This window comes from Spea bombifrons, chromosome 4 (assembly GCF_027358695.1).
Source record: "Spea bombifrons isolate aSpeBom1 chromosome 4, aSpeBom1.2.pri, whole genome shotgun sequence".
NCBI lineage: Eukaryota > Metazoa > Chordata > Amphibia > Anura > Pelobatidae > Spea > Spea bombifrons.
Genome location: NC_071090.1, coordinates 33,404,212 through 33,430,316, shown reverse-complemented (window position 1 = coordinate 33,430,316; position 26,105 = coordinate 33,404,212). Strand labels below are relative to the sequence as shown.

General features: G+C 38.7%; 1 protein-coding gene across 2 annotated transcripts; it reads right to left on the bottom strand.

Annotated features, from left to right (window-relative positions):
* Nucleotides 1-871: 871 nt before the first annotated feature.
* Nucleotides 872-26,105, bottom strand: ARHGEF37 (Rho guanine nucleotide exchange factor 37). Of its 2 annotated transcripts, none has more exons than XM_053463357.1 (14): nucleotides 26,047-26,105; nucleotides 13,804-14,022; nucleotides 12,481-13,478; nucleotides 10,645-10,768; nucleotides 10,284-10,428; nucleotides 9,491-9,693; nucleotides 8,458-8,588; nucleotides 7,653-7,757; nucleotides 5,941-6,051; nucleotides 5,090-5,419; nucleotides 4,717-4,842; nucleotides 3,246-3,441; nucleotides 2,772-2,953; nucleotides 872-1,936 (listed from the first exon to the last, which is right to left on the bottom strand). In XM_053463357.1, exons 3-14 carry the CDS (start codon nucleotides 12,652-12,654, stop codon nucleotides 1,721-1,723), a joined length of 2,043 nt encoding a protein of 680 aa, XP_053319332.1. In that variant the 5' UTR covers nucleotides 12,655-13,478; nucleotides 13,804-14,022; nucleotides 26,047-26,105; the 3' UTR covers nucleotides 872-1,720. The 2 variants fall into 2 exon arrangements, with proteins under 2 accessions (XP_053319332.1, XP_053319331.1); XM_053463356.1 differs by lacking the exon at nucleotides 26,047-26,105 and adding an exon at nucleotides 20,211-20,351.

The following is a 26,105-nucleotide window of genomic DNA, read 5'->3' as shown; positions in this document are numbered from 1 at the left end:
TTTATACCAATAGGCAAACAAACACAGCTTCCATCTGTGGCAGATAAATGAGATCAGAATACAATACAGTCTGGTATGTTACTCGCTATGGTTATTTATTGTGTCGTTTACAGTAGCAGGGAGAGCTGAATTATTATAATAACAATGTCTAGGGCAATGTTTGTGAACTATAAAAAATATGTTCCTTTTTTAAAGGCAGTATAAAAAGGAAAATAACGAAAACCTGGCGCAAATCTATCAAGCAATGGCACTACACAACTCAACTATGAACTTGGTACTGCACTAACCTTTGTGAATACTCCAGAGATACCATTCCAGGTCATTGTATGAGATCAGATCATCCAACCAACATAACTAAGCAGCGACAGGCAGGCCCAGGGGGCAGGGTGGCAATTGCCTCCCCCTAGGCCTGTCCAAAATTCTGCAAACAAGGCTTGGCTAGCTTGGACTGGTCCATTCATGGAGGCACAACCGCATGACCCAGCGGTTAATAGTGCAGCAGTTTGCACAGTGTGCCAGCACATAAGGAAGAGTGTCCTGGCAAGGTAAGGGAGGGACATCTGGAGTGAGTATGTATGTAAGTGTTGGCCAGAGTATGTGTGTATAAGTATGTGTGTGCTAGTGCATATGTTAGTTACTAGGAGGGGCAAGGGGCTGAGGGGCCACCAAGGTATATTTGGCCCCCCCCAGGTTAGAAGGTGTCTGCCTTCCCAGTATTATAAGTTACATGTATGATTATCTAACTTGGGATATTTTATTTTTAATATGCATAGTAATGTTTTGTTAAAAAGTATTAAAATCACTGGATTAAACTATGCTGTCCAAAAAAAAATATAAAGATACCAGAAAAATAAATTCTGACATGGTAGGGTAAAGTCAATATTTTTATTATAAAGTATATTTAAATTATTAGACTTAATATTATTTGACATATTTACAATTCATAGGAACAATTTCTTGACGATTATTTACACATCAGCAAATGATCTTATTACCCTTTACATTAAATATTAATGATGCAAATGTACATACAGGTAGTAGATGGGCTGCACTATACTTACCTACAAACAGAATGTCTTTCCTTGTTCATGAAAGCAGTGCTTTCCATGCTACATAAATGCACATTCATATTTAGAATTAAATATAGCGTTAACAATCATTGTGTGATTTTTAATCTCCATGGGGTTTTAAAACATAAAAAGGTTGTGACTGCTTTCAATCGGATACAAGAGTTAAATTTACACTTCTGTTTCTTTGTCTATACTGTAAAGGTGTATTTTTTCCATTTTTCTGCTTTTTTAAATTTCGATTTTTAATTTGTTTTAACCATTCTCATTAATATTCCTAAGAACATTACAAGGACACTTCAGTGATCATATGCATATATGAGGTTCTAATGGGGCCCTCTGTGTACATGTGCTGCTAGAACTCCCATTGATATCAATGGCCGCACAATCCTGCCATTAATTGCCTACATTAAATGTGCAAAAAGAGGACTATGGAAAGGGCAATGTGCTATAGCTCTGGAGCTGCGGCTTTTCCTAAAGGTAAGTTATATATCGTCACAAAGCTGTATGCATTGTGTATTTGTGCAATCACAGTTTGGCTCATTTCTTCCAGTTTTTCCTCCGTGGCATCTTTGTGAATGTCACCACCACTATTTTTGATTTGTGACATCCTTTTAAAGATATACCCATATAATGGGTTGCGAGTGTTCTCTTCACATGTAACTTGATGGAACATACAGGCTTCTGCTCAGCACTGGAACTTTTGATATATAGTTAGAAGGAACATATCCTCTCTGCCCTCGCACTTCAACCAGGCTCCATTCCTTGCTCCCCTTTTTATCATGTGGCTCCAGAACAGTTACTGGCTCTCCTTCTATAAGGCTGACTTCATAACTGCTTCGGGCAGAAAACGCATAAAGTGCAATATCCTGCAATGAAAGGAATATGAGAAAAATACTTCAGAAAGCATGTAAAACACAAAACGGTTTCATAGAGTTTATTTTATACAGATGATTCTTAGTTGAGATGGCCTGACACAGTTGAAGAGTAGAATAGAATCCAAGACACAGGCACCTCATTGACCTGAGGCTCAGAAAAGGCTGAAACATAGGGTTGGCATTGTTGGTTTTCGTGAGCAGAGGAAATGTGGATTGCATTTTAAGTCTTGACTACACTAGTAGGTAAAATAAGGCTGATACGCTGATGCTGATCTTTCCTCTGTTACACGCAGCTAAGAAATACAGCAGAAGTGCTCATGAGTGGGGACTACTTACCTATAGCCATTCTAGGTTGAACACAATTGAGATACATACTCTTTATCAAAAAGTATTTCTACAAAGTCAGCCTTACTCGACACAGGACACAATATAGCATTTCCTATCCCTTAGTAAAGGTCCACAAATGTTGGAACATAGTAGCATTGCGCTATGTAGAAGGGGCATGCAATATATACAGACTGCCACCAGAGGGCACTAAAATTACCATCACCAGATATGAGACATATCACCATGCACAATGTTCTATATAGTAGGAGCATTTGTTTTAACAGATGTAGAATATGTAAATATATAAGAGTATCCTTTAGTGTTCTTTTACTGCTCTCCAAGGAAGTGACCAACTTATATTCTTTGACAGATTGAATAGCTACCCAATATCATATTTTGCTCTTGTTGTTATATCACTTAAAGAGCATTAAAACATACTTACAATATTGTAGAACATAAAAATCTTTAATTCAGCCAAGGGCTTGTGAGTTCCACATACCTGAAAGACTTGTGCTGTGTATGGGGCTTCTGCATAGATGGGGTAGGGGCACTCGGGGGCTGCATAGGACTGCCGCCTATTTTCAACTGTGGTTTTTGGAGAATGGGAATTAAGGGAGAACACCTGAGCATGTGTTGTCTGGTATGGTTGGAGTTTGTTGCATGGCAGATAACCTCTTGATCCTGACATAAAGACACAACCGAAAAAAAAATACTGTATATATATATATATATATATATATATATATATATATAGACAATGCAAATCAATTTTAGCAAAATATGCTAAAAATATGCTACAATAACTGATTATTGCCCAAGGAACAAGAGATTAAGACATAGAAAAAATAGAGCATCTAAATAGTTTTCAGTCAATATAGAGCAACAAATTACCATTTCTGTATTTTCAATGCAGTATTTTAGCCACCAACAGTGGTGAATCACTGAAGATGGGACAATAGCTAGCTTGACTTACCTCCAGCATCCACCAGCCACCTGTTTTTGTTCCCTTTCGTGTCTGAAACTTGCAATACAGCCACAACATCACCACGTTGGGCGGTGAGGTCCATGTTCCGACTTCCACTAACGTTCTGAGTGACTTGATACAGCTTTTCTGCTTCGTAGCGGTCCAATAGCTGCTGGACCCTGCGCTCCATCGCCGGATTGTTGTCCTATGGGAGAGTGCAAAATTGAAGTAATCATAATGTTACTTGTCATAAGCAGTATGTTTTACTGATCTTAATCATCTAACCATAAAAATCAGCGCATAATTATTTTCACCAATCAAGGCATGCAAGACACCCACTTTAATCTGAGTTTAAAGCAGTAAACCAATTATAATTATTGTCCAATTCATTACTTTATTGGCTCAAGGGTTTGCATTAATTATATGATTTGTATTTGTTTGGCTACTTTCTTCCATACCTAGTATTATCTCGTGACTAATTAACTAATCAGCCTTGGAAATCCTATATGAAACATACAGGGAATGGTCAGTGAGCCTGCATGGAGCTCAGGTAACACCGGTCCTCCTACACCGACAATCTCATGCCGGGGGCTGCACTCTTACACAGCCTGCGTGCCATTATTGATGGGCCACGGGCTACAAAACCCTACATAATGTGTGCTTTCCTATTTATAGTTACAGTTGTAAGTTTGTAAATTGGGTTAGTTTATATGCTTGGATTTAAATGAGATGATACTATTGCCATGTGAAAGGAAGACTCATAAAGAATCTATTTCAGAGAACTCTTGTTAAAGGTTTCCAAAGTCATCTGGCACTGGATAGGGTGACCACATGTCCCGGATTGTCCTGGGCAACCTTAATCTGGGACAATGCATTGACAATGAAAAGTCTAAGTAAAGGAGGTCTCATCCAATCAGGAGAGACTTCTCAAGTCTCCTGCTTGCCTGAGCGTTCAGAAGCCTCTCCTGATAGGCTAAGTCCCTCCTTCACACCAAGCTCAGTGTAAACTGCAGCCATCACCATGTATGTGTGCATTGTGACTGTGTGCATTGTGACGGTGTTTGTCTGTTTGTCACTGTGTTTGTTTGTTTTACTGTGTGTGTGATGTCTGCTAATAGAGGAGTTAGAGGAATCTGCTCATGCCTGGTAATAGAAGGGTTAATTCTTTGAATCTACTCATGTCTGTAATGATTGTATGTATTTTATTAAATCTGAAATCAACATGGCTTCCATATTTTATAGTATATGTGAATCAGTGTGTATGTGATTTTATATATATATATATATATATAAAATGTATTTTATGTGTATGTGACGGTGTGTATATGTGAATCAGTGTGTTTGTGAGATTTATATATCTATATAATATACGCCCGTGTGTGTGTGTGACCTCCGCTTCATAGTGGCAGAAATAAAATGTGGTCACCCTACACATGGCCTCCTAGAATGTTTAATAAGAAGTGCATATATACATACTAACCTGTATGGGTGGAGGTGGTATTTCCTCAAACTTCTTGGTAAGATCTGTGAGCTGGGACATGGAATGTCTTATAGAGTCTTCCACCCACTGTTTGAACGCAGCCTCAGGAACCCTGCTGTGATCCATCTAGGTGGAGATTAAATTTTCAGTCGCATTAATTCAAATCAAAAGTAAGCCAAAAAATGACTGCAATCACAGCTGCCACCGTTCACGCTTTACTCATATTATCCAGCTTTAACTACTTTGTGTAAGCTCACCGGTTCACAAAAGCTTATGACCGCCTAGCCTTTCACAAAATGCACTCCGAGAAGCATTCACAAAGCTTCTATCTCTACTTTGCACACAACTGTATTCCTTTGAAATTCAGCCTTACCTGAAAAGCCTCTGCTGCAGCCGCATGGAGACATTGTTTTGTCACTTCTACTTGCAGAGCAATGAAATTTAATAACAGCTGATGAACCCACTGTTTAGACAAAGAAATACAAGATGGTAGCTCATTCAACAACATGGCATGGATGCCTTTATAAGTGTTCATGATTTCCTCTTCCTGTAGGGTCATTTTCCCTGTCTCACTATACTTCTCTTCCAGATTTTCATAGTCCAGCAATTTATCCATGCGCTTCTTTATGAGATTCTTAGGACCTTTTAAGCATTCGGACAGGTTACTAAGTGGCTGTAGGACTAGGCATTGCAGTCTTCTTTTCTAACAGGAGATGATGAAAGTCATATCACAATTATATAAAATCTACAAGTTCCTCTTCATTAATAAAATAAATGTTGGCTAATGAGTTAAGCTCCACAAACCACTGGGGGTGAAACTTTTGTAGCATGATAGGTACAATCACTCAAAAAGCGTAAAATAAATTGACAAATGGGCAAAGCGAGGATGTGAAATGCTTTACCTAAGTACTCACAACAAAATTAAGTAAAGACAATATAATGCAATCTAACGCACAACGGTGCTGTTATTAAAACCAGGAACAAAACATTGATAAGAATGATTATTTAGTTTTTAATAAACAAAATATTTTTTTATACATAATTTAGCACATTTGACCAACCAATCACAATGTAAAATTTATTGTGGGTATTACTAGTTTCTAACTGAAGACAACCTGTAGTTAAAGGGGTTTGTATATCGTGACAAATAAATTGTTAATTGAGGGAAAATTAGAAATAATTCGTAGAAATGTATTTCACATTATGAAAGGATAAGTCACTTACGAACACTGGGTAGATATTCTCGTACAATTCTTTTAAAAAACTAGGTTTGTTCAAGGCTGATTGTGGTAGCTCCTCCAGGCAAGATGAGTTAGGCTTTCTGCATAGAAATTCCTGGGGAGAGAATTAATGCCACAGTTATAATTACTATCATCACATGTTAACAAGTCAGGAATCTCATAAAAGGTATTTTAAGCATTAAATTGCATTGCAAGCCCATAAGATGGCCCTAAATGTAGTGATACATAGAGCTGTAAACACAAGCTTTAGAGGCTTTTGCTACCCAATTCATAAAGATGTATTCACCAATGACAGCGATAAAGGTTTTTTAAAATACTTGGTGACATGTTTATAACCACCTGTTCATTTGGTGCAGCCTGTATAATAATGGAATGCATTATTGCTATAACAGTATTTGCTAAATAACTTTTTAATATAAAGCTTGAGAAATGTGAAAAGGCCTGATGCATCACGTTTCTTTTTATTTCAAGCACACATACTGTACAACATGAAACAACATGCAAAAATATCAGGGTGTATAAACAAACTATATGAAAGTCAGAGCTATAGCCAACAATAGGCTGTAATACTTTAGACTAGTAAGTGCTACTTAAATGCTAGAAATGCTATAAAAGTCTACCATATAGCTAGTTAGTACAAGAACACTACTATTAAAAAGAAAAAACCTAGCATTTAAAGTCTTTCCATGCACTAATTCTACTACCAACCTTTGTCAAACTTTGTGGTAGTAATCTTTTGAGGGTTTTTTTCCCACAAAATGTATGTCAGGTATGAATTTATAGCCCCTGGTACATGCCACAGTCAAACAACAACCCAATATGTATTCAGCAGCATCTCCTGAGAACAGTGACACCACCCATGCATAGATTTGTTGGGTTGTTTGGGGGCTAAAATGCCAAAATTGGGAGGTGCACATTTTTGCTGGAATTTTGACAGTCGGTGCCCATGTCCTGTCTTTGAAGCCATCTGATTCTATTTACCCTATCAAAGCATACATTTTTGAAAACTACCCCATGGGTATTTCAAATGCCAGTATTTTAACTATTTCCAAGCCATGTTTTTTTTAAAATACAGCACTAATTTTAGGACTTGCTCATAAAAATATTTTACTATATATTATTATTATCTTTTATTTATATAGCGCCAACAGTTTACGCAGCGCTTAATACAATACATAAATTCAAGGGATATGACAAGACAAGAATTGACAGACTAAGACAAACCGATACATTTGGTGGAGAGAGCCCTGCTCGCAAGCTTACAATATATATATATAGATTTTGGACTTGGAGAGTCATTTTTACATGTTACCACATTTTTTTAACTTTTTTATTTTACTAATCACATCTCTTTCGGAGCGTCAGTGCGTCCTGGGATGGGTTTTTATGGTTGCTAGATGCCTAGATATCGAGGCGTTTTAGCAACAATGTTTGAGCTTAGGAGGCCATAGACAATCGTCTCCTAAACTCTTTTAAAGCAGGTGGCCGCTGCCAATCTTAATATGCATTAGTTGATGTGGAATCATTTTGTCTAGCAAACAATGTTATATAATGGTCCCAGTGTCATTGATCATAGCAGAGAATACCACTTGGCCGAGTTTAAAGATCATAGATCTGGTGTTGTAATGAATAATTCTGATCTGTTCGTATAAACTCCTTCAGCATTAAATCCCAGATCATAAACCACAAGCTTACCTCCAAACTCTTCACATAGCTGAAGACATTTTGCTCCAGCTGAGAAACCCCACTTGCAAGATCCTGAAACATTTCTGCCAAACCGTCAAATTCCTTGTCTTCTCTCTGCCAAGCAAAATATCCGAATAGTATCAAGCCTTTAGATGGCATCAAAGGTCAGAATGCAATGTAAAAAGTAACATGACCCATGTGTGTTAATAGAGACTGCTAGAGATGCTGTTTAATTTTGGAATTAACAGGAATTAATCTGTTCTGATGCCCAATTGTCCTATGAAAATGTTTTTGTTAATCATGCTACACAACAGTGAATAACCTACTAAAGAGACAAAACCCACATGATAAAAGCCTTATGACCCATCTAGTCTGCTCCTTTTTCCATGTTTTTTTCCAATCTTACTTGTGTTTAGCCTAGTCTGAATTCCATGATATCCTTATGTACATCTCATGTTTTGATATCCCTCACTGGATTAATTCTTCCTGTAGCCCTGTATAGACTGGCTCCAGAATATCTATATCTTTATGATAAAAGGGTCTTTAATACTGTACAGAATATAATAGGTGAGGTCCGGTCAGTGATCTCTAAAGTGCATAACCTTTATGCTACAAATGTCTCCTACTCTACAGCCTACAACTTTAAATATCCTGTCAAACTTTGACATTGCCCTCTATACTTTAACAGATAGTTTTTCCAGATAGTTTCAAACATGGCACATCCTAGATCACACTGAGCTTTAAAGATGCATTAGAGTCAAGGGGTTAATCCCATATTCCTTTAGACTGTGGTGGAACCAGGGTGTCTTCCTACCTTGGGCACTATGCCTGCATGATGCTTCAACATCTGGCTTAAGCGCTGTGTTTTCTTACTGAGAGTGTGGGTATTCAGTTGGGACATTTTTTCAAGCAGCGATCGCTGGTTTTCGTGTACATACTTGCTGGCTGTACAAACACAAATTTGGAGTAGAGGCTAATGCTTAAGGGCTACTAATAGGCTCATAAGCAATAAGCATTTCTAAAACACAATATACTAATCTTGAATTAGGTCATAACATCATTAAGCCTTGGTTTGTTATGTGGCAGGGCCACACCACACCATGTAATCCCCCATAATGTCATCCAAGTAGCCCTCACTTAAAGATGTGAAGCTCCAGCCTCCATGCCCCTTCTTTGAAAATAAGGCATTGTCATTGTAGGACCAAGGGAGCCCATGGGTTCCTCAAGAGGCTGGGCCCACACACCTGTACTGACTGCATCCCCTTATGGCAGCCCTGGTTAGCTGTTGAGAAATGGATTGCTGTATCCTCCAAAAGTTTAGGAAACATAAAAGGTCTACCACAGTGCCCAGATCTTCTCTTTTTGATGCCAGCAATTGATGTATGAAATGTCAAAAATAACTTTAGAACCCAGTAGCATTGTCTCCAATAAAACATGTTTGTACATTGTGAGGGAACAACATTTGCAGACATTTCCTAGCAAACATAGAGAATGATGATACAAATGTTCACACACTATCCCCCTCTGATATAGGTAATTTAAAGTCTACAAGGTGGAGGATCTGAAACTCATATCATAATAAACCACACTACACCTTTTCTTCCTGTATGCCATCTTGTTATGTTATACTAAATGTTATGTCCTGTCTACCCTTTGTACAATGCTGCAGAATCTGATGGGCTAAATAAAACAATAAACAATAATAACCATTTCAAAGCAATGTCAACTAAACTTAACGCTTAATAGGCTACTAAAAAATTATGATACTGTCATAATTTATATTTAAAAGATTTTCAGAGTTACGTTTTGCCTACTTTAATGGCTGGTTTGAAGTTCATATGTCTTACCGATTTCTTTATGTCTTTTTTTTTCATTTATGTTAGCATTCACAGCCTCCATTATGTGCAGTGCTCTCTGTAGTGAATCGTGTGCCTCTGTACTGAGTGAATTGATCTCCAGCATTTGTTGCACTAGTAAGGGGTATTTGGTGATACGCTGTACAGGATAAATTAAGTAGTAGCTGATATCAGGATAACTGTGTGAAGAGGACCTGTGTAAAGATAGAATGTCATTATTCATCAAACACAACTTACAAAAGGCAAAGTATTGTACCTCGGAGTGCATTGAGTGTTTTAGGTGTTAATCAGTAAAGCGCTGGTTTCCAATTTTCTGATGTCACTATGGATTACAAAGGGACAAACTTTTGCAAGTAGATTTACATCATCCTTAAATTTCAATTTGACAAGATTGTAATCTCGCAAGAGTAGGGCTCTCTTTGTTCTTTTGTACGTGTTATTGCGCGTGATTTTTAATAATTATTTTAATATTTGTACTGCCACCTATTGTAATTAATTATGGGTATGGAATCTGCTGGAGCTATGTAAATAAATGTAAGTGTAAAAAGAGAAACTTGCCAGTAGCTCAGATTAAAAAAAACAATGTGCCTTTTATATGCTGCACAACTAACCACACAGAAAATGGCAGATTAAACAGGTTGGTGCAGGTTGGTGCAAGTGCATATTTCCATCAATTTGACAGAAATCTAGGCTTGCAACACCATTATAAACCAACTCCATTTTGTTTTGTGCAGTGTTACTGTTTGATAACTGGTAGGTAGAGCTCTTTTGTTGTCATACTCACGATTCAGAGAGCAGAACCTGTTGAATCTTTTCAGCTACATGCGTCTCCTTATAGTGGTCCAGGAGTGACAGAGTTCTCTGATATGCCCAGCAGTATTGGCCATATGCATTTTCCATGTCTCTACTGAACTCCTGAAAGAGGTACCCTGCAAAAAAGTGAATCCAAGTGAACCAAATTAAGTTAAGTAATGAAATGTAATTAATGAAAAGAAAAAAAGACTTTCACATTATTTATGTATTTATTTTGGGGGAACTTTTAGTACTATTAAGTTGATTTGGTATGTGTGAAAGCCAAAATACTATCACAGTTTTTGTTAGAAAGGGTAAGAATGCAGTTTATAGAGTTCAAATTTTCCTGATACCTATCCGAGTGAGGTGGTTCTGTTCATCTTTCACTGCCTCTTGTAATCCCTCCAGGAAGGAGCTTGCAAGTGCAAAAATGTCCTCAATATTTGAGAAAAGGCTCCTCACATCTACCTCCGGTACCTAGACAATCAAAGAGAATTCACAGTGGGTAACAATGTTTCTGGAAAAAAAGGGAGATACTGACTGAGGAACCTACAGAAAGAAAGCTGACAACTGAAATGGCATAATGGGGAGCATTTATTTAAGAATAACCTTCCAATAATCTGTATGAAATGGATGTCTCAGGAATTGGTGTTTTATAATTGTTTGGAAGCTTTGAACTGCAAATGCAAAAGAAGTTACCCTCCGTTCATGCTGCCCCTTTCAATTTTCTACAGCATGTTCTGCTGTGTGTGACATTTTTTTCAACCTCCTTGTAACTTTAAAAGACCAAAACTAGGAAACCAGATAATCAACACTATCGTCGAAGGCTGGCTTCAGAGCCTGACCTCGGGAGGGGAAGTCACACTAATACACATCTAGACACGTAGGCTAACACACATGCACATAGACATTCAGTAATAATAACACGTTCACAGCAACACAACTAGACATTCAACAATAAAACACACCCAGACACTCACACTAACATACACCCAGTCACTCTCAGAAGCAGACCCACATACACTTTCACTACCACAGCAAGCAAACGCTAACATACCCATACACCCACACTAACATGTTCACACAATAACATACTAATCCAAACACACATACTAACATTCCCACTCTCAGAAACAGACCCACACACTCAAACACAACCAACCACACCAACATACTCAAAGACACATGTTCACACACTAATATACCCATCTACACACATACACACTAACATACCCAGACACACACATACTGGCACAACCAGCCACACACGCTAACAAACACAAAGACACATGTTCACACACAGAAATACCCACCACGTACTAAGATACCCCACATACTTTCACTACCACAGCAAACTTACATACCCAGACACCCACACTAACATACTGCTCCCACACTAACATACCCAGACACCCACACTAACATACTGCTACCAAACACACATACTAACATACCCAGACACACACACAAGCAAAAACTGACATATCCTCCAAAGCCTCAGCCTGTCTTTAATACAGCAAGGTCCCGCAATGCAACCCTGTCTCTTCGTGGAAATTAGGGAGATAAAGAGGTAGGTCCAGGTGTTGGGACTTGCCTCTTTATCTCTACTCCTGGGGCACAACAGCTATCTCGGGAAGGAGAACAATTGCTTCATTGACCCCCCCCCCACACACACACACCCCCTGATCTACCAGTGCTATGATCCTAGCAAAGACAATATGGTAGAAGGTGGGTTTTTAGGACCCAGTGTACATATAGAAATAGGTAATGTAGTCAAGGGTAGAGTCCTGGAGGGAAGGTATTAAGGAGTCAGCATGTTCTTAGGTGTTTACCTATCATCATTCTGTGCTGAGGGGCTAAAGACTGCAAATTGATAATACTGTCTGCAATAATAAAGAGGGCTTTACATTTTACGTTTTGAATTGAAGAAAACAGGCTAGCTTTCTAACATGGCAGTAAGGACAATTCTGGTATTTATTTAGTACTCCAAGTGGGAGTTAAGATTTTGTTTTCATTTTATGTATTTTGTGTTTTTAACGAGAAAAAAACCCTACATTATTAAACTCTAATTTTATTTCCAGTTTCTGGCTATTTGTGTGAGCGAAAGATCTTGCATATCGATACAAACCTCACAATAACAAACAGCAAAATGTGCATAGATGTGTCAAATTATATTAAAGATTTTGTACCTTGTTCAATTTTATTTGAATATTACAAATCAAAAACTGCAGGGACTGGACAAACATTTCTTCACTTTTGATAAGTTCAGCTACCGAACCATGGAGTTTCTTGTACTGATCATTAGTTAGGCATAAAAGTGGCACATCATCTTGGGTGAGGGATATAGCCCTGGAATCTGACATCTTATGCCTAGAAGAGAGAATAAATATACAATGCAATAAATGTAAATTTTAATACCACTGGTGAATAAGAGTATTCAGAAGTTGCAGAGTAACGCGATGGTCCAGGAACCTGCAGTCCATGCTACAACAAAAAGTCCATACTAGGGAATAATCCCTTAATAAAGGCTTTTTGCAGAAATACTGGTAGATTAATTTCCTTTTTTTGATGTGTCTTTATATTTTTTGTATTAAGTGATTGTGACTAAAAGTCTTTCATAATATATGATGTTATGGTGTTTGTCTCTAGATACAGTGATCTTCAGTCGATGTTTATGATAGAAGGATGGACTATGTTTATTCCTTCTAATTCACTCAGTCTGTTTTATATGAATCAACATAACTATAATAGCCACGCAAAAACTACAGTGGACACCAGGGATGTTCTGTTCATAGCAAAAAAAACACAGGTCTTAGGAGAACCATGCAACTGGTACAAAGAATGTTCAGTATAGGGACCCCTCAAATCCTTTGTCCTAGGCCTAGCAACCCCCCAGGAACCTCAGCAGTGGACATTATAGATCCATCCTACAGGCCACATTGTCACTTTGCATTTTCCCTTTTTGACATTTTTGACTTGCCAATGAACAGGCGAGGAGTCTTCAGTGAGGCATTCTCCGGAAAATACTTCATCATAAAGTTGGTCAGAAACACTGGACACTTCTGAGGCGGATTCATAAAAACTCTTTTTCTGGACTGCATTGTGGCTTTGATAACTTCTCTGTGTAGAAGGTGAATGAATATCATCCGTGAAACGTAACATAGAATTTTCATCATAAGCAACTGACCTGTTGCAAAGAGAACATAATATAATTAAAACATAACATCACGTATTTTTTCCCAGGCTAAAAAAAAAAAGATCAGTCAACCCCATAACACTTATATAACGTACTAGTTATCTATTAAATAACAAAGCAAAAAGTATATGGTCAGCTTTCACAAAAGACCAATTACGGGTTTGTTTATTGTACCATTTTGGTCTTGTCTGACGATGTTTATCCTTTTTAATTCATACATCCCCCTATCATCTGTAATTTCTTGAACCTTTTAGAACAGACATAAGATGAGGTCCTTGCAAAACCCTTCCCTTAAGAAGCCAAAAAGCTCACTTACTGTTTAGATGAGTTACTCAATGCTGTCTCCAAATTATCCATATGATCTCCTGGCTCCATGTGAACATAGGGGCTGTTGAGCTTTCCATTAAGTGCTGGCAACTCCTCATAAATATGGTCATGCGATACAATGCTAATGTCTCTCTTTACATGGTCTCCAACAGAGATTATCCGAGAAGTTGCAGTGCTAGACTTGTATTTGTGCTTAGAATCAGAGGACCTGTCAATTCAAGATAGACATAATGAGGTATATCAATGTAGCTGTATTAAAATGATGTTAAAAAAAAGGTGTTCAATTCACCATTTGGAACTGTGACATTGCAAACCTACTTAGATTGCTTTCTATCTCTCGCTCTGTTTCTTTATCCATCAATACAAAAGTCCTTGTCCATTTTAGAGAACAAAAACACTTAGATGGGAGTGCTGATCAATTCTTTATTTCTAGTAGCAGGTTAAAAATAATTTCTGAATGTAATATGCTGGGTTGTTTTTTTGCTCCAGTGTTTCCATACCATAATGTTTTCAAGCAGCTACATATTTGCAACCCACATGTGTTCTAGCTCTGTTGCATAACAATAGTATGGCTCAGCCTTAAATCACCCAGACTGACACTCTGACTAATGAAAGTCTATGGCGGAAAGGATTTCATTGTACAAGCTGGACTTTGATAGCGTTGCCATAAAGAAGCAGCTGAATGTGGTGACTGAGCTGGGAAAGTGTATTCATTTGCAACATCCCTGGAGCACTGTGTTTTCTTTTCTTGGATTTATGCCAAAATAAAATGGTTTATATTTTTAGACATTCAGGTCATTCACCTGCTGGCACAGGCAATATGGTTGCCCATAGCAACCTTTTCTCTGTGCCACAAAGTGCTACAGTCTTCCCTAAAACGTAGAACTCAGTGAGGGGTTGTGCAGACTCTGTGTGTGGTACTAGCGCTCCTAATCAGAAGGATAAAGTAGGGCACATGAGTGCTGATCTTCTGGAAGGTAGTTTCAGGTTGACAACAATGTTCCTCTTAGTGGCAATGCGATAAGGGTTAAAGTTGAAGGATATTTGCTGCAACCCAGCTGTGGTGGCATCCAGTAATACTTGAAATATTTCAAATGAAATAGGTATGCAGATATTCAGTAGTTGGGCTCTAGGCAACATAGAGCATTTCAAATTCATTCATTTTTTTTAATAACAGGAATAAGAAGGTTGAATGATGCCTTCAGGTGGAATCACAAATGTCGGGGCCTTTTACTGTATTTCTGGAAGCAGTGGGAATAACAAATATGATTAATTGCTGGAAACCAAATGCAACATATTCTACATTGCAAGCGGACTTCTGACAGGTTAAACGGATCATTTCTGTCAAACAAGAATGCAGTATGTAGTTGCCCTCCTCCTGCACACAGGGCCATCTTAACAGCATTGAAGGCACACTGCAAAAAAATGCACTGGAACCCCTACCCCCCACAAAAAACACAATGTGAGGCAAGGGTGAATCAACAGAAACATGTATATGTGTGTACATGTAAGGGAGAGCAGGGGAGGGCTAACTGATGGCAGGCAAGGATATGATGTAGCGCAGTGGAAGCCCATACACACACATACACTGCCCTTACAAACGCCTGCCCATACATACACATATACACATACACTGCCCTTACATACGCCTGCTAATACAAACACATATAGACATACACATACATATAGGCCTCACTGCTCGCCACGATATAGATATGCTACTGTTCGAGGGGCTCCATGGTAAATTATATTGCTGGCAGCAATATAAGTCACCACAAGGCTCCTAGAACACAGGGCCCCTTGGCAACTGCCCAGTGTGTCCATGCCTTAAGACTGCACTGCTTGCACAGTCCAACAATTACTGGTGCTGATAAGTGGCATGAAAGTGATCCCATAGAAATCAATAGGAGTATATCCCTTGCAAGGAGATCTGTTTAACCAAACACATCTTCCTCATGGCAACAAGCTGGGGGAAGAGTTGGGGCAAATGCATTTGGGGAGATTCTGCATAACATCCTCCCACAGGGATGTGGGCAACACACAAATGTTGCTTTGTTCTCCTGTGTGATCTACCTATCGCTGTGATACAGTAAAAGATCTAAACGGATTCTTGATGTGAAATGCACCTTTCGCTTTTCTTGTCTAGAACACAACGACCTCTCTGGAAATTTGCTCAGCTCTCCAACACCTCTTACAACCTCTGGTCAACTGTATTGCTTTACTGTAAATACACTCCAGGCCATACTGCAAAATGAGAGAAATCTCAATGTGTTCTCGCTGTAAAATATATTCTAAACAAAAAATACAGTTCTAAGATACACATGCGAAATCTTCAGTCCACTTGGCCATACTGCCAAAGCATTTTAAAATCTGCATAACCATGCAAAACAAAACATACACACAATCACATTGTAACACACAAACTCAGTACAACACTACACGTAAGTACATTTTGTCATAACTGTATCTTCAGTGATTCTTGACAGCATTAAGTTTATGATGTTTTCCGGCTTCTTGAGGGCTTCACCCACAGACACCCAACCAATCTCCCAAAAGTCTATTTTCCAAACTTGGGACCTTTTTATTCTAAACAAAAAATAAATAGAATTTCAAGACGCACATCCTAAATCCACAGTCCATTTGGCCATAGTGCCAAATGAGGAATCGTGGTCTTGGCTACATGATATTCTACCAAACAGTGAAATCTGTATTTTAGGGGTTGTGGAGTTTGTTACTGTTTGAACACATGCTGAAAGGGGTGTGAAAGGTTCAAGGTGCATATGGGCTGTCAGAAGACATTTACATGCCACAAATGGAAATTTAATAAAAAATAAATAAAAAAAAATCAAACATTTCATTCCAGTTTAATCAAAAGGCTGAAAATGTAATGTGATAACTTACAGTCAGACAAATGCAGATAGCACAATTGATCACATAACAACAACAGCTATGACTTCAGGCTGACAAGCCTGCAGTAAAATTGAAAAGGCTATTTGATATGTGGATTACAATGCTATCAGTCTCTGATTTTCATGACCATCGAGCAATGGAATTTAAACGAGCTGTTTGTTAACAATGGTTTGTACTGTCCACAGCTGTGCTTCCTCCGCAAAACCAAAGGAACTTGTGATCATGTCAGCACGCAAGGGAGGACTGTTTCTACAAAGTAATTTGCAAATGTTTAAAAAAAAAAATCATATTTGGGGTTTATTTTTTGTTTAGAAATCTAACATACATACATACAGTACGTACATACATACATACCCACCCTCCCTAGCACTCCCTTACCTAACACACCGCTTTCTCTCTCTCTACCCCTTTAAAGCTGTTCTCCCTACAAGGAAGTTGATCTCCCAACTTGGGGGTTGGCGAACTGGGCACTCTTTTATGTTAAGGTACATCATTTATGTTAAGGTACATAAATAACGAAGACTGGTGGAAGACCGAACCAGGTTTTTTTTTTTAAAACAGGCAAATAATCTTTGAATGAGGCTGTATGGGGGCTCTGGACTGTGCCTTTAATCTGTTAATCTGTAAATCATTTATTACCAGGATGAAAGTACCGTAGACTTTGAACACCTTCTGGTTAGTAAACTGAGGAGAGCATTTATCCCCCCCCCCTCCCCAACACACACACACAATTTATAGTAAAAGTGACTCTTTTAGTCTTTACTACAACATACGCATTTATAATAACAAAGAAATAGCTCTTTCAGGATGGAGTATTTTTAAAGCCATCATGCCTCTGAAATGCAGGGCACTTAAAAAATGCATAATGTGCATAAATTGTTTGGAAGGCGGCTCTTAAAAAGTAACTTTTTATGAATCATTGGGTGGATAGTGCTTGAAACAATTACTGAACTAAGAACATGTTCTAACCTTTTTCGGTTGCTGTTAAAAATTGGCCAGCTTTTCCTTAAGCTTTTAGGGATATTGCTCCAACCATTGGTTATTATGTTGCCTAATACATTATTCATGTCCCTCCTCTTGTATTATCGGTATATCTTGTACTGCAGACACGTGGTTAAAAGTCATTGGGGCAGGTGAAACCTGAATAGGCAAACTCCAGAGAGGTATAGGCCTGCCAATGGCAAGAGGTCATATTGTGAGAAAAGGCTTGGTGTTGAAGACAATGGCAGATTTTGCCATCATGCTCACTAAAACTGCCGCAGGTTCAGGGGAGATTTAATTGCCCATAAGGCGGACCAAGTTTCTTGTAGCACCACTACTCCACGGGGCAGTTCTTCCCAACGGCCCACTAAAACTATGGAGGAAAGTGCTGAGTTTGGACAGCCTTTATAGCTTACTTCTGCCTGGTGCCACGTCTTTAAAAGGCAGAGTGCCGGAATACCATGTAGTATCCCGGCACTCAGCATTAAGGAACGCGGCGTGGAGGGGGCAGTGGTGGCCCTACCCATTCTTTGGCCCAGGGCAGTGCTTGCCAGGCTGTCCATAAATCAGGTTGCCAACCTGGCAGGACTCAGCCCAGTTGGTTCTCAAACTATGCTCTGTGGACCCTCGTGGGTCCCTTATAATGATACAAGGAGTATCCCTGCACAAAACATGAAGTAGAAGCAGGAAAAAATAATAGTTAACAGGAATTTTAGGCTTTGTATTAAAAGATATTAGGTAAATATATTGTATTTATTGTAATATATATTTTATTTTTGTCAACTGTAAATAGCTGAGGATAAAAAAAAAAAGTTTCTTGTTATAGGCAAGCAAACCAATCTTTTTTACATCAATCAATAAATCATCAATTAAGTAAATCAATAGTGCTAAACTATATATATATATAAATAAATATTATATATATATATATATATATATATAATCAGTATAATTTTAGCACAGTTCATGTGCAACATTTGAACTATGTTTTTATACCCAAAGCAGCCAATGCAATGCTCCAGTTGATTGGTGACCAGACTACTTTCCACATGTCTTTATCAAAATCAATTTTATAGAAGGAGAGACGAGAGGCGCAATAGAAATGATTGAAAACGTAAAGGGATTTAACAATGTACATGAGGGAATTGCAAAGGAGTATAAATGTTGGAACAATAGATTTAAGTACATTTAACTGTACTGAAATGGTAGTAGACAGGTGGAACGGTCACCCAACAGAAGTGGTAGAGATTAATACAGTAAGGGAATTTAAATATGGATGGTCTAGGCATATGAATTCTAAATCTAAAAGGAGATCCAGGACTGATTAAGACTTCAGTCTTTAAAGCAGGTAAAAATGGGCTGTCTAGACAAGTCGAACAGTTCTAATCTTCCATCAAATTCTATATTTCTGTGTAACCTCCAATGTGTCGATCTATTAAGGGTCTACGACAGGGCTCCACAAATCTAGTCCTCCAGCCACCAACCGAACAGGTCTTTCAGGTTAAAAGTCATTCTAACAGCAGCCAGAATGTCAGTTAATAACTAATTAACAGAACGTTGCTTATTATGTTTTTCCTCTTTTGTTTGTTTATTGAGACATTGATCAATATAATATGAGCTTAGCAAACCTGTTCTCCTAGTAAACGGCTTCACATATATATAATATAACTAAATTAAACCCATGTTCCACTTCAGCAGGACAAATTGGGGTTATCTTCATGGGTACAAAACCAAAAAAATGGTTTGCTGACATAGTCATGACCTCATATTACCCGGTATTCTGTTATCTTTATTGTCAAATATTTTCATCACTCGCCCTGAGGACGCACTCTTTGGTCATTTTAACCACCAACTTTTTGATGGGATGATCAAAGGATTAACCCTTTGGCTAACGGGCCAAACTGACTTTTGATATAAATAAGGTCATGCTGGTAACAGGTGTACCAAAGGGATATATAGATATGTATACATATATTTTTTTTTACATTCCACTGCAAATATGTCACATAACTATATGGCATTATCATTAATAAAAATCAGAAGGCGGAGATGACTCAGGGTATGATAAATATGATGTTATGCAACAAAACAATAAGCTTTTCCTTATACACTGTCATTACACTATAAGTGCATGAGCAGAAGTCAGTATCTTAAGAACAGGCTCTTCTGCGGATCACTGTATGTGAATTGTAAGCTCTATGGCCCAGGAATGCTATGTGTCTGAAAAATTGTATGCACAGCGCAATTGACATTTAGTAGGCAGATACAATACATAGAATATCTTCATAATGGCACTATCCTTGTGGTTTTTGGATTTAAAAATATAGATTATTAAAGATTATACATTAAAGTGTAATATTCCATAACATAGAATAGACAGCCGGTATTGCTGAAAGTATAGCCCATTATAAACAGGTTGCACTTGCTTATTATGGCAGGGATTAAAGACATTTCTCAAGACAGCTTTAAATGTGAAATTCCTTTGAAAAGCCTCCCAGTCCTTACCTCTAAACAGCTGCTATTTCACGCTATGGTATCGTCTCTGGCTGGGAAGGTTAATAATAACCCCGATGTGCGATGTCATAGCAGCTGGTAATATGACAGGGTCAGCCTCCTAGGCTGTGTGACTTCCATTCTGGCGATGGTTGGAGAGGGGAGGAGAACTCACTGCTGAGCTCATACAGCACCATTTTATGGAGATCACATCTCAGCCTGTTTGTTCTAGAATAACAAAGGCAGGATACTCCTAATCAGTGCGAGAACAATAAAAAGGTCGCGGTGGCTCTAGGTGCGGGGACTCGCTGATAAAGGTGTAGCAGGATCAGTAGAACAAGGAAGGGATTCTAGATCATACCTTTATATAATATAACGCAGACATTGAGGCAGGATTTAGGTTTCAACCAGCTTCTTACTTACTGATGTTAGCTTGTTATTCTCCCGGCTTATTATTCAAAACAGAAAATATTTTGTATTATAAACAGACACCGCAATATTTTTTATGTGCTACAACACATCCGCGATGAGTCGACACTCCAAACATGTCTAAAATCATTGGTATGTTAAAATAAAAAGGTGGCATGCGAGGTGTGAATTTACAGGTTTGCATAAATAACTGAAGATTCTCAGGGGTTAAAATTCCATTGGGCCACCAACATTACCTCATGGATATGACGGGTCCAATGCCCTACATAAAACTGATTCCTGCCTGGCCCAAAAACTGTTTTGCACGTAGAAAAATACCCAGTGTGCCTTCCCCCAGGTTGTAAGCATTTTAAATATGTAAACCGAGGATTTTCGAGGGGTTAAAATCCATTGGGCCATCCAAATTATCATACTGATACAAATTAAACACAACTGATACCAGCCTGGCCCAAAAACTGTTTTTTCCCCATAAAAGGGGTTCTGAGTTTGACAACTCCCAGGTTTGAGGCATTTTGAATAAACTGGGGTTTTTTAGGGGTTAAACTCCATTGGGCCACCAACGTTATGCTGCAGACACGACTAGTACACGCCTCAACACAAAACCCATTTCAGCCTGGTCCAAACGCAGTTCTACCAAGAAAAACCCAGTGTACCAGGCCCAGGTTGTAAGCATTTTAAATCTGTAACGGAGGATTTTGGAGGGGTTAAAATCCATTGGGCCATCCAAATTATGATACTGATAATACCAATGCATTAAACGCAGCTGATACCAGCCTGGGCCAAAACAGTTTTTCCCCATAAAAAGGGTCCAGTTCTACCCAGAATAAGTGTACCCAGTGTGCCAGCCCCAGGTTGTAAGCATTTCGATTAAGTGTGGATTTTGAGGGGTTAAAAAAATTTGAGGGCTGCTAAACTGGGCACCCTTTTTACCCGCAAAACAACCTTTGGGTCAGGCCGCAATCAGCTGTGTTTAATGTAGGGGAATGGACTCTTCTTATCTGTAAGGTAATGTAAGTGGCCCTTTTGATTTTAACCCTTTATAATCTTCAGTAACTTATATTCAAAATGCTTACAACCTGGACACCCTTTTTACGGGCAAAACAGCTTTTGCGCCAGACCGTAATCAGCTGCGTTTTATGTAGAAGAATGGGCTATTCTAATCTGTATAGTAATGTAGGTGGCCCTATGGATTTTAACCCTTTATAATCTTCTGTGATTTATTCAAAAAGCTTACAACCCGGGGCTGCAAACCAGACACCCTTTTTATGGGCAGAACCGCTTTTGGGCCAGGCTGGGATCAGCTAAATTTAATGTAGGATCGGTTGGGCACTTGGTATCGGTTTGGTATCGGTCTGAGTGACCCAATGGATTTTAACCCCTCAAAAATCTTAATTAATTATTCAAAATGATTACCTGGGGGGCTGGCACACATGGCACTTTTTTATGTAGGGGAGTGAACCCTTTATATCCATAGCATAATGTTGGTGGGCCAATGGATATTAACCCCTCAGAGTCTTCAGTTACTTATTCAAACCTTATGTTTTATGTTAACATACCAATGTATGCAGTGTATATGTATCGTGGATGTGTTGTAGTATCTGTATTTTGCTATTTATTTATAAAGCAAAATATTTTCTGTTTTGAATTAGAACCTGGCCAAATAAGGAGCCAACTTCAGTGAATAAGAAGCCGTTCGAATAAGATGCCAACTTCAGCATCGTGCAAAAACTCTCTGTCCTCTCTTCCTCCCCTGATGACCCTCTGTTTTAGGAACTTTGAATGTTTGCTGGATGTAAGTGTATCACCCTAAAAGCTACATTAATCTTTATAGAAACAACAGAAATGTATTGAGATAATAAACGGTTTAAAAAATTATTTTTCTAAATGCTTGACCATACCCCCGGGAACAGAAGTTGCCCTCTTTTAAATGTTTGGCTGTAGAAAATACTATATAATCATACCCGGGGTGCTGTAACGCTTGGGCCAGTTGGAGAGATCCCGCTGACGTCGGTGGGTGGTCCAGCTGACATTGCAGATTGTGGGACAGAAACATCGCTGATTAAGGAGGAAATGTGTGAGGAGTGGTGCGCGGGAGCCCAGAATTTTCCGGTGGTGACCTGGAGAAGCAATGCTTCTCCTGGAAACTCTGGGCGAAACCCGGAGAGTTCCCAGGTACTGTATGCCCATAAGGTGATTCTAGTGGTAAGGTCAGCAGGTTGTCATGACTCTGACCCACTGCTGACTCTTACCACACACCCCAACACAGGTGTCCTGTTTTGGACACCAGACATGTTGGTGGGGGTATGCTATAGTAGCCCATTTTTGTGGTCCTCAATCATAAGTCATTCCCTTAAGTCATTTGGAAAAAACTGGTTAATAGTAAAGTAAAAGTCCAAATTTAGGCTGCACAGTAGTTTTGTGAATTATTTGGAGCCCGACGGTTACTTAAATCTAAACAGCAGGTAAACTGAAATTAATAAGCAAACTAGTCTTTGTTTTCCTATTAAGGGACGTAACTTTCTGGGGTCCCTCTGCAAGCTGTATTGAGAGCCCACTCTGTATGTATGTATCGTGCATTGAATCTAAACCTGTGTATCTCAAACATGTTATGGCGCCTGAAAAATGGGTACGTGCTTATGTGTTATATTGTGTGGTAAATAAATGCATCATGCCACTTTTTTACAGCAATAAGCCATTTATACTCTGATACCTTGCACAAATCTGGTAAATAAGTACATTGATAGCAACAAGGGGCCCAACAAGCAACTACAGGGGCCGAATCGGGGTCAGACCAGGAATCTGTTGTGGCACTTTAAGGCCAGCAACAGATAAATGAAAAATGTGAGGCCACCTGCTGGATACGCATGGCCGTGTGATATGCTTTTACATTTTTGGAGCATAAAGTCAGGTTTATTCATACTGCAAGGGACAATTAAAGACAGGATCTGCTGTACAAGCGTCAATAAAGGAGCATAGGATAGCACAGGCCTGCTGGGCGCTTCCCCAATAGCCAGTCCAGGCCTGATAGACAGAGATTTCAAATATAATAGGACGTATCACGCAAATATATAACTTATTCTGAATAACTGCTAGTAGCAAACCCTTCATTTTGCCCCCTAGATCACTAGTTCAGTAAAATATAAGCACACCACGGAACTTTCCAGGACTGGTTCCTCGGAGATCTCCCTGAGAGAAGTAAGGGGTAGAGGTAGATTTAAGAGGATTGGACAGAATATATGGGGGCAAAAGTGGCAGAGAGTGAGTGAAGAAAACAATACTCCCCAACCAGATTAAATGCTACTACTTCTACATACATTGGTTTGAATTATACCTAGACCACGTTGTTCTCACCTGTCAAGGACAGTTACATCTCTAATTTATGCATGTAAAGGTGAGAGCAACAGGGAGCTATAGAAACATGCAGATGACATGCAGTCATTTTGTCTACCTGCTATTTCTACTGTAAAGACTAAAACCTTAATCATGTATTCAAGATAGCTAAATGCCTTTGTCATGAATGTTTAAAAGGGACAGTTTTTAAACAAAGAAAGCATATTAAATGCACATTCTCGCACTATTAACCTCCGCCACTTCCATTGGGAGACAGTTAACTGTATCGTACACCAACACAGGTGTAAAGTAAACCTCCTTTGATATATATACTCCCCCTTGTACTTTGTTAAATTCATGTATGTATTATCCTCTTAAAGACAGAATTGTTTTTTCTGTTTTTGTATCTTTTGTGATAATGGATGTTTTAACATGTTTGGGGTGTTGCTGTTTAACAGTAATTTTCTTCTCTCTCTCATTTAGTGTACCTGCACAAATTAAATTTTTTTTTCAGGACAAGAAGGGTTTTCATTAGATCATGTCATCAAATTTGCTACAACAAATCATAAAAATGTAAAACAAAAACACTTTTTATGACGTTTATTTTGCAAGTCAAGTACAAGTAGCGTTTTAAAACCCTTTTTTTCAAATCTGGTAGTCCTACCCCCATGTCCTTTTTTGGGACATCTTTGAAGCCCGCCACTTCAAATTACCCCATCAAATCATATATTTTTAGAAACCCCATGCATTCAAGTGGTGGAATTTTAACTCTTTCCGTGCACTAAGGCTACCACCAAAGTTTGTGGTAATATTTTTATGTGGTTGTTTTCCACACACATTGTACTTCAGGCATGAATTTACAGCTCCTGGTAAATGTCGCTGTCAAACAACACTCCAATATGCATACCTGGGAACAATCTGGGTGACTGCCGGGTGAAGCACTGCTTCTCCAGGTCACGGGAGCGGGGTCTTGTGGGGGCTAAAAAGTGCACATTGTTAATTTGGGAGAGATCACACAGGGCCCCTCCAGCAGTTATCGACACAGTTTCTAAGCCTGATTAACCCCATGAGGTATCAGGTACATTAATTGCAGTCAAGGGGATGCATTTCTGTGATGTGCCTGGCATGACAATTGTCATCAAGGGGTTAAATGAACAGTTGAGTACAGTGAGTACTTCCATTTGCATTCTTCAAAAGCAAAACAAGCACGTATCTAAAGTAAAAGCTGCAGCCCTACAGATGCCTTAGTCCAACAGTGTTTTCCATTGAAATCAAAGGGATCACTTTCTGTGCATGCAAATGGAGATCTCAAGAGACCCCTGCTGACTGTTGGTAAGTATATCACTTTCAAGGGGATGTGTTTGTCCGAACACATCACCTTAATGGAAAATAGATGGGTCAGTGGGGAATGGGACAAATACCTATGAAGGATTCTGCAGACCCTCCTCCCACATGCATCTGCAAAACAGACAACGGTAGCAAACAGACAGACATACAGACTACATAAACAGCTAATTTATTTTACTGATTGATATGTAACGAAATCAGAAGAATTTTTGCATTTAATTTTGCCAGTTAAATTCTTCAACGCTACAATCCTATCAGGATAATCATTTTGGAGTTCTTAGTTTTTATAAGGATTTTCTGTCACACTAAACAATATTAGACTTGATTATATAAGGTTTGTATTTTTCTCATTTAGACTAAAGACACTATCTAATTGATCCAACTTCACTAACCCAATGACCTCTATGAAGAATCACTAAAAGCAATGGCATAAAGCAACATCAAGTTGATGTTTAAAGCAGAGAGGACGTTGGACCATTACATATTGGCTTTGCAAAGTTAGTAGAATATAAGATTGTTATATTAACACCAACCTACTCTACACAACACACATCATGTACACAGATGGTTATCATGGCAGTGTTGTTTCCATGTTATTGGCACTTGGTGAAGGTATTTCTGCAGCCCCTTTATCATCCAATATGTGTAGAAAGATTATTTAGTTCTCAAGTAACCAGCTTATCTTTAGCATCTTTAGCATTTTCACAGGTGCTGTTATGTTATGTGCATCATTCCTACTCACCTGGCTCTTGTTAACAGGTTTTGAATGCTGAGCTTTCGGATTACAGCCATGGTCAGTTA